Below are 9,832 nucleotides of genomic sequence, written 5' to 3' on the forward strand. Positions count from 1 at the left end.
ACTCAATTAGTAGAAACGCTTCATGACTTTGCCAAAGATGTTAACAGCCAACTACAAACAGATGTAATATTTATGGACTTTTCAAAGGCTTTCGACCGGGTTTCCCACCTGAAGCTTAACTATAAACTAAGATGTCTATTAGGCGAAGGACCACTCACACGTTGGATTGAAGATTATCTTTCAGACCGTTATCAGTACGTACAGTACAATGCCCATGTATCTGATACTGTTCCCGTTCTATCTGGTGTACCGCAGGGTTCTGTATTAGCCCCGATGCTATTCTTACTATATATAAACGATATTACTAAGCACGTCGACGTAAACATTAGATTATTTGCAGATGACTGTGTACTGTACCACACAATCAAAACTGAAGATGACCAAACAAAACTTAGTAATTCTCTGTACAAAGTGTCTCAATGGTGCTCAGACTGGCAAATGGTGTTAAATGCAGAAAAGACAGTCTACATGAACATTACTAACAAAAAATCAACACTTACCTTTCCTTACAGTATCAACGGCACCCCACTACGAAATGTTTCACAGTACAAATATCTGGGTGTAACGATAAGCAGTGACCTAAGCTGGAATGCGCATGTGCAGCAAATTTCTAAAAAAGCAATGAATAAATTGTTCTTTCTCAAACGATCGCTTGCCGGATCTACCTTTGAAACACGTTCTCTTGCCTACACCAGTCTTATCCGACCGACATTGGAATACGCCAGTATTACGTGGTTTCCACACACTAAATACAACATCGCTGCGCTTGAGCGCGTACAAAGGAAAGCTGTCCGTTTTATTTTCAATCGCTACAGGCGTAGCGATTCCCCAACAGAACTTCTTCGGCAGGCTGGTCTCACTACCTTGTCTAACCGAGCGAGAGTGCACAGATTGAAATTCCTATATTTGTTGTTAAAAAATAATTTTAAGATCAACCCCAGGTCATTTGTTACATACAGCTCTGCCAGAGAAACGCGACACAAACACAAATTCACGTTAGAAGAATTTCGTCCTACTAATAATGTATTTCGCTTCTCTTTTTTTCCACGAGTTGTAAGAGACTGGAATGCCTTAGATGAAATTACTGTTACTCAGCCTACGCTAGAATTATTCTCTGAACTCGTGGAGAGAGCTGTGTGACACAGACACATGTCACTCTGGTTATTGTTATTGTGATATGGATGTAGTATGCTTGTTTTAATCTCTTGCTGTGTGTAAATTTAGAGTGTGTCTTTTCGTTTATACGTGTATATGTCTATTTATTACAGAGCGCATAATATGCTCTCCGCATTACTTCTGTACATTCATGTATAAATCAACTCCCACCCCTGTAATAATCCCTTTGAGGGATTGGCAGTATTTTGAAATAAATAAAATAAATAAATAAAATAAGTGAGGGCACTACGCGTCTGAATGTTGTTCTTGGACAAGAAATAACCCGCCAGCAATAACTCGGCTGATCGAGTCGCAGGTGCGGATCTTCTGCTGAGAAAACTTGAACCCAGGAAAAGTGGTCGGCTTCATGCATGCTGTCACCCAAAGAAGCGGAAAAACACTGACATACCAGCGAAACTGCATGAATGGTACGTCGTACTCCAAAATGAGGAGACTAACCTGACTTCGACACTTACCCTAACTGTGGCTGATATCAGACGGAACTCTGCCTGTAGTGGGAGAATCGCTCGGAGGCAAGGCTGTATCTGCAGTTCAAGACACGGTATGCAGCGTGGTAGTGGCACGAGAAAGGCTTGCCCCGGAATAAAATTTACCGGCACTAGAAGTCCTATTTTCTTGCTTCATTGAACAGTGCACTACTTGCCAGAGGCAATACTTCCTACTGACACGCCGTTCTTTACCGATGTCGTGCGAGCTAAATGAAAAGAGCCCTCTTTTTCATGTGGTGCTAGGCAACGCCTAATGTGTCCAGTCTGTAAAGCTAGAAGATCCGCACAAGCCGCAAGAGCATCGTGAGAGGCAACGTGAAGATAGCGAAGTGGAGGCCGTCAGTGAACTCGCTAACTAGCTCGTGCGCATTATCATGGATGACACGTAAGGTGATATCGAAAGGGTTCAGGCTACCTGCCAGCAGCCGCAGAGACAACTTGCACGCCTCATGGAACCGGAGGTTAAGAACCACTGGGTGACGGTAGTGCAGCGGTGGAAGAAACACGCACCACAAGCAGGCTACCTGTTCCGAAAGCCACTGCCACCATCGTAGATAAAATGACTCTTGAGGAATACTAAAAAATGTCCCACCTTTACGGCATGGTTATAAGAATCTCGATAAGAAGGTGTTTTTAAAGAATCGTGAAACCGCTAATTTTTGCCGACGGTATTTTATATCGGAAGCACAGACTACCTTCGAAGAAGAAACTCGCGCAAACCGAGGCAGTTGCGACCGATGGTGCTCAAGCTCGCCCCCGAAGGCAACCTCGCCGGCCACCAAGGGATATCACGAAAAACTGAGCGCATTATTGCATGATTTCACTGACCTGGGGTTCAATCGGAAACAAAAATGTTTGTAAAGTTCTGCGACATTTGTCAGTGGACTGTTCCGTGCCATTTAATCGGTCAGGCTCCGCTAAGTACCATGTTAATTATTAGAACCGCGTTTTCACGCTGGGTATTGACATCGTCAGCCATTTGTCGCCGACATCTTCCAAGAGCAACAGGTACATTATGACTATGGTGGATTTCGCGACGAGGTATGCAGACGCCATCGCACTTCTTTGGAGTGAAAGCGAGGTCCTAGCAGAAGGGCTTATGGAAATGCTGTCGCGAGTCGGTTTACCGCGTGAAATCGTAAGTCACGAAGGAGTTCAGCCGACTACTATCTATAAGACAACATACCGACAACTCTTATTACCCGATGGTAAACGCGTTAACGCAGCCATTCATCCGCACGTTGAAGTGCATGCCCCGTTGAATATGTCAGGAAAGTCCGAAAAATTGGGACCGCTACTTCGGCCCTCTTCTTTTTGCGTAGTAATGGGAGATGACACAAAAGAGTTTCAGGTACTCGCCATTCGAGTTATTCTATGGCCAATACATTCGCGGCCCAATGAAAATTTAGACAGAGTTTTAGACCACCCTCAAGTTGATTGACGTGACCAAGTCCACCTAAGAATATATTGTAGAGTTACGAGAATGACAGCAACGAACCAGTGAAACTGCATCTCAGGATCTTGCGAAGACACAGAATCGCCAGACCTATTATATAGGTGACCAAGTTCTCGTGCTGCTACAATCAGATCGCAACAAACGAACATACTAACATGGAAGGACTTCTTTACTGTATTAGACAAGCTTATTGGACTACGCTGTCGACCTCGGTTACAGAACCACTGCTTTTGACATTAACGTGCTGAATACGTACGAGCTGCGGAAGGCCCACGACACTTCAACGATGACAGCTGCTGAGGTAATGTCAATACAGCAAAGAAAAATCAAAAGCGCAGCAATTCATTATATGCCCCATTTGCGCAAACGCAGAGTTAGAGGGATGTGGCTGTAGCTTCTAGCTTTACAAGCGAACAAAGAAATAAGTCAGCGAGCTTCTTTCCACTGTAACGACAAATGAATACACGAGTCGTGCTCTAGAGCCTCCTCGTGATGGACTACGACTTTCGCTTAGAATACGTTCGGGGCTCAGATAATGTCGGTGCCGAATATCCTAGTCACGCATTCTTCACTACCAAATAGACTATCTTTCATTACTCGCGTAGGCACACATAGGCTACTTAACGTGATTATTAAGTTACACACTGAGGTTATGCCGCCCTTCTTCCTCTACCACCTCGATGTTCTTGAACTGCAGAGAAGATTTGGTGAGAAATATTGTCCCGGGGTCAGCTTCGTGGTTTGACCTAGAAGATTGGTGCGGAAGGCCTATTTTTTGGGATTGTTGTGAGGGGCTGGCTTATCAGTTCAAGTGCGTGGGTATCGCCTTGATGGTGGAAACGATGAAGCGTGCCCATGCGCCCGCTCGTGCGTGGACCTAAAAGTAAGCTATTCACTTGGAACACCGCAAAATCTATTTCCTGTCAATGTGAGGTGATCCTCAGAAGTTTCGCGGTAGAGTGCCTGGGTTAAATGTTTATCTCTACAAATCAGAATTTTCATTAACTAACCTATGTGCAGTTTGCAATAAACCGGAAACAAAAGAACACTTTCTTTTCACACGCTGCCACTTCGCCTCACTGTGCCGAATAATCTTTGGGAGACCAATTGGTATGCTCGGATTGCCAGCTAATACATCCACCTTTTTATCATTTGGAGCCAGTCAGTTGGGTGCGGGCCACAGGGCTATTCTACGAGCACTACATAAATTCATTCAGGCAACCGGAAGGATACGCTGCTAGTGGTACTGCCAGATATATTCGATTCTTTGTCCCCCTTCATCTTGCTAATTTGTTGTATAAATTCTGGTTTACGGAATTCTTCTGCACTTTTTCACGTTTTTTCAAAGGAACATTATTATTATTCTCATCTACTTTCGCTCTTTTTTTGCAAGCGTTTTATAAAAGATGTACATTATAAGGTACAGTGTGGCCAATCCCCCTTGGGGGTATGAGCCGAGATCTTCTAGGTGACAAGACAAGGCAAGGTAAGCTCCCGAGCCTCGGAGACAGCAGAGAGAAGAGTGGATGATCGAAGATTAGGCCACGCCACGACTGCCGTTCTGACCCTCTATGTTCGGGCCTCGTCTCAGCGTCAAAGTCCTCGGGAGCGTTCTGGACTGGGGATCGCCCCACGTGAACCCGAATTGGTCAGAATCCCCGTTGTACAGGGATTGCTACTGTTCTGTTTATGGGTGAGCTGCTGTCCCGGGTCTGTTCGTGGAACCCGTCGATAGCTTTTCTGGGTGGGTATGGGCGACGACTGCGATGCTGAAAAGATTCGAGGTCTTCACAAGTGGCAACAGACGCCCATGGAGGTAGCGTCACGCTTTCATCAGCAACACGCTGCGCAGGTCAACGACGGCTATCGGCACCACGATCTTTTGCACGTTGCGCCGAGAAAGTCATCATTCGCTCGCGGAGATTTATAATCGCGCCGTTCTGTTGATGCAAGTCCATACCAAGGATAAGCTGGCGAGAACATGATGATTAATTGATTTACATATCGGGTTTAACGTCCCAAAACCACCACATGATTATGAGGGACACTTGGTGAAAGTGCACTCATAATGTTGTAGCCGGCGAGCAAGGCGACGCTGGACTCAGTTGATGGCGAAGGTTTAATGTGATAAGCAAGCGGCTCGCATGCCAATATAAGTACAGGCACATGACTAAGCCTGTGACGTCAGTACGGCGCGTCATACGTTGGCTACTACATCTCTTCCCCCTTTATTTAGCAGCATAGCCAAAACGTTCGGGAGGCTTTCGAATTCTTGTGCTTCGTCGCAATTCAGGTGGCGCGACGTTTTCTTGGGAGCTGGCGTCAGGCGCCTGGTGTGATGGCAGTTCCGTCACGCTGGCTCGGTCAGGTGGCGGAAGTCGTTGCTCTGGTTCCGGCCCGTCCGGCGGCGATGTGGTGTCGCTGTCGCTTTGTGACGGAGTGGAACCCGGCTGTGCCATGCGGGTTTGCTCAGGAATGCACATGCTTCTGGGAAGAGGAGCAAGGCATGTGTTAGGAACAATATCGTCCGCATGCAGAAAGCGCTCGTGGTCTTCGTTTCGGACAATGTATGTTCCTTTGCGAACTCGTCGCACAACTGTTCCTTCCAACCAACGTGGATCACTCGGTCGGTTTCCTCGCACACGAACGTTGTCGCCAACCTCGAACTCCCTCCATGAAGTATGGGTTTCCTGACCCTGTCTTCGAGCTATATTTGCTTCGGCGCGTTTCGCTAGCTCCGGATGCAAAATGCTCAGCCTCGTGCGTGGCCTCCATGAGAGAAACAGTTCGGCTGGCGTCTTACCGGTCGTCGAACACGGTGTGTTTCGGTAGGTGAACAGAAACTGGTCTACCCGATGTTGCATCGTCCGAGTCACTCCCGTGTTCTGCTCGTCCCGTATCTGTTTGATGAAGCTTCGCTTGACGGTCTGGACAAGCCTCTCCGCCGTGCCATTTGAAGCTGGGTGGTAAGGTGGTGTCTTGGTGTGCTGCACTGCATTGGAGTTGAGCAAATTTGTGAATTCAGCAGACACAAATTGGGGCCCATTGTCAGTCACAATTCTCTCGGGAAGCCTAAATGCAGCAAAAACAGTGCGGAGTTTTTCAACTGTCGCCTGTGCTGTAGTGGACTTCATGTGCAGAACATCCACCCACTGGGAGTGCGCATCGAGAAACACTAAAAACCAGTCGTTCTTGTAGTAGGCAAAATCCAAGTGAACTCTCTGCCACCTGCGGGTTGGCCATCCCCACGATAATATCGGCACGTGGGGCGCAGAGTTCTGCGTTAGTTGGCAAGTTGAACAACCCCTTACAGTTTCTTCAATGCGGTCGCACAACTTTGGCCACCACACATGGCTTCTTGATAGCATTTTCATGCGAGTGATGCCTGGATGCCCTTCATGCAAAAGCGATAAGACTTCAGATTGTACCGCTTCAGGTATAACAACCCGAGTTCCCCATGTTATGCAACCACAGTCTACCGACAGTTAGTCTTTCCGCGAGAAGAATGGGGCTACGTTGTCTTCTAACACGTACGATGGCCATCCATTCAAAACATACATCAGCACCTTAGACAAAACTGGGTCTTTTTGAGTTTCGTCACTGATCCTTTTCGCAGATAGTGGTACGGCTTCTACTGCTGAAAAGAAGTGAATGTAGTCGCTTTCGTCGGTGTCGTTCGGAAGCGGTAATCGCGATAACGCGTCCGCGTTTGCTACTTGGGCTCCCTTTCTGTACACCAATTTGTAGCGATATGCAGCTAGCACTAGCATCCAGCGCTGCATGCGTGCTGCTGCCATTTGCTGAATTGGCTTTGTTTGCCCCAGCAGTTCCTCCAGGGGAAGGTGATCGGAATAAATGGTGAATTCACGGCCGTAAAGATACTTGTGAAACCGTTTGATTCCGAAAATCACAGCCAGCGCTTCCTTTTCCATGTGTGCGTAGCCACTTTCGGCCTTGCTCAAAGTGCGTGACGCATAAGCTGTCGGCCTTTCTTCCCCGTTCACGACATGAAACAACACTGCGCCAACCCGTAAAGAAAGGCGTCGCAGACTAATCCAAGAAACTTCTTTGGGTCATAGAATGTTAGCACGCTCGCTTGCGTAAGGAGGCTCTTACTCTCCGCGAAGGCTTTTGCTTCTTTTGCAGACCAGACCCACTTCTTATCCTTCTGAAGCAGTGCATGTCTTCGAGGCTTTAGCCTCGAAGACATGTTTGGCATGAACTTGGAGTAAAAAGTTATCATGTCGAGGTACGCTTTAAGCTCACTGATGTTGTCAGGTGTGGGTGCTTCTCTTATGGCTTCAACCATCTCGACGCACGGGTGCACACCATTTTCGTCAATGATATGCCTAAGATATTTGACAGAATTCAAGAAAAACTTGCATTTTTCCTTCCTCACTTTTACGCCGTGGTCCCTGAAAACCTCCAGGACTGCTTCCAGCCGAGCCAGGCATTCGGTATGCGATGCTCCCGTGATGAGGCTGTCGTCGAGGTAGCATACCACTCCCGGTAGTCCTTTCAACAGCTCGTTCATGATTGCCTGGAAAACTGCAGGTGCACTTGAGATTCCGTACGGCATTCGAACATACTGGAACAACCCCATGCGAGAGTTTATAGTCAGCAAGGGTCGCGAGTCAGGGTGCACCTCGATTTGCTGATATGCCGTCGAAAGGTCCAGACCGGCGAAAACTTTGCCCCCAGCCAGTGTCGTGAACAAATCCTCCACCGCGGGCAGTGGGTAATGGTCGGTTTTCACACATGGAATCACTGTCAATTTATAGTCTCCACACAATCGTACTGTGCCGTCTGGCTTGTGGACAGCTACCAGCGGCGTGGCCCAGTCGCTGCGGGTTACGGGCACCAGTACGCTTTCTTTTTGCAAGTTGCCTAGCTCATGCTCGACAGGTTCACGAATGGCATACGGCACAGACCGCGCCTTGCAAAAGACTGGCATGCTTCCTTCCTTAAGCACCAGTTTTGCTTGGTAACCCTTTATCAACCCTAAACCAGGTGAAAAAACGCTGGCATACCTTGACAGGATGCTGTCGACAGACGGTTGTGCGTGCACCCCGTGAATGCTGTTTAGGTCCATTGCGAGGTTCGCAATCCAGTCGTGGCCTAGGAGTGCTGGCTTCTCTCCTGGTACCACAATGATTGGCAGGACTTTCCGCTGCCCCTTATAATCGACCAAAACCTCCGCTTGGCCTTTCACTTGTGGCGTCGCTCCGCCGTAAGTCTTGAGCTTCATCTCGCACTTCGCAAGCTACGGCGGCTGCTTTAGCTGCCGGTAAACGCATTCCGGAACGAGTGATACGGCTGCGCCCGTATCTACTTGCATCTTCACAAGCTGGCCGGCTATCTCTACTTCAACTTCATATGGTTGTTCTGTGCCCACCAGATACACACCGTGCAGCAGCAGCTCTGTGCCTCCGCTCGCTTCGTCACTCACGTTGTGGACGGTGCCAGGCGCCGGTTGCTTGCATCTGCACATGCGCGCCAAATGTCCCACGCGCTTGCAAAGATGGCATTTGAATTTACGATAACGGCAGCAACGGGTGTCATGCTCTTGACCGCATTGATAGCAGCTTTGCATTGAACTGTTCTTCGGCTTGCTGGCAAACTCCGGTTCCTTCCCCGTCTTCTTTAGAGCGTGAATGTCGGCATCCGTGTTCGCAGTTGGTCGGAATCCCCTCGACTCCCGCTCCGCTAGCTCAACGCTCTTAGCAAAAACGCAGGCCGATTTGAACGTCAGTTTCTTCCTCTTCAGTAAACCCGTCTGAATGGTGGAATTCCGTAACCCAGCGACGAACCGGTCCCGTAAAGCGTCGTCGAGAAACGTACCGTAGTTGCACTTGGCTGCCATGTGCTTCAGCGTGACTGCAAATGCCGCGACGGACTCCCCTTCTCCTTGGTACCTCCTGTTGAATTTGAAACGCTCTGCAATGACTTGACTTGAAGGCTCGTAGTGGCCACTCAGCACTTTCACCAAGTCCTCGAACGTCTTCTCTTCAGGTTTTGCAGGTAGAAGAAGGTCCTTAAGCGTCTTGTACGCTTTCTTTCCTATGGCAGAGATGAAGGCTGACTTTTTAAGTTCTTCGTCTTGTACGCCGGCTACTTTGCAATAGTGCCCAAACCGTTTTACATACGATGCGAAATCTTCGTCTCCTTCTTCTATGAAGGCGTCAAATTCCCACATCTTCGCCATACCTTGCCTTTCGCCTTCCAGCTGTCGTTGCTCACAGGATCCGCCCCCGTCGTTCGGTGCAGCCTATCCCATCCTCATCGCCATCTGTTGTAGCCGGCGAGCAAGGCGACGCTGGACTCAGTTGGTGGCGAAGGTTTAATGTGATGAGCAAGCGGCTCGCATGCCAATATAAGTACAGGCACATGACGTAGCCTGTGACGTCAGTACGGCGCGTCACCGTAGTGAAGGGCTCGGGAAATTTCGACCACCAGGGGTTTTAACGTGCACTTAAATCTGCGCACACGGGCCTACAACACTTCCGCCTCCATCGGAAATGCAGCCGCCGCAGCCGGGATCTGAACCGCGACATGCGGGTTAGCAGCCGAGTACCTTAGCCACGAGACCACCGCGGCGGGGCGAGCCGGCGAGAACAGTCGCGCAGTACGGTGCAGGTGAGCACAAGTGTTGACTTGCGTATTTTCACTTTTGCGGTGCAGCTACTCAACGGAGAGACAACGTGGCGTCCAG

General features: G+C 48.7%; 1 protein-coding gene across 1 annotated transcript; it reads right to left on the reverse strand.

Moving 5' to 3' along the window:
- Positions 1–8,383: 8,383 nt before the first annotated feature.
- On the reverse strand, positions 8,384–9,316 carry LOC142784998 (uncharacterized). Its single transcript, XM_075883419.1, has one exon. It carries the CDS (start codon positions 9,314–9,316, stop codon positions 8,384–8,386), a length of 933 nt encoding a protein of 310 aa, XP_075739534.1.
- Positions 9,317–9,832: the final 516 nt, after the last annotated feature.

The sequence above is a fragment of the Rhipicephalus microplus genome, unplaced genomic scaffold, assembly GCF_043290135.1.
Source record: "Rhipicephalus microplus isolate Deutch F79 unplaced genomic scaffold, USDA_Rmic scaffold_16, whole genome shotgun sequence".
Taxonomy (NCBI): Eukaryota; Metazoa; Arthropoda; class Arachnida; order Ixodida; family Ixodidae; genus Rhipicephalus; species Rhipicephalus microplus.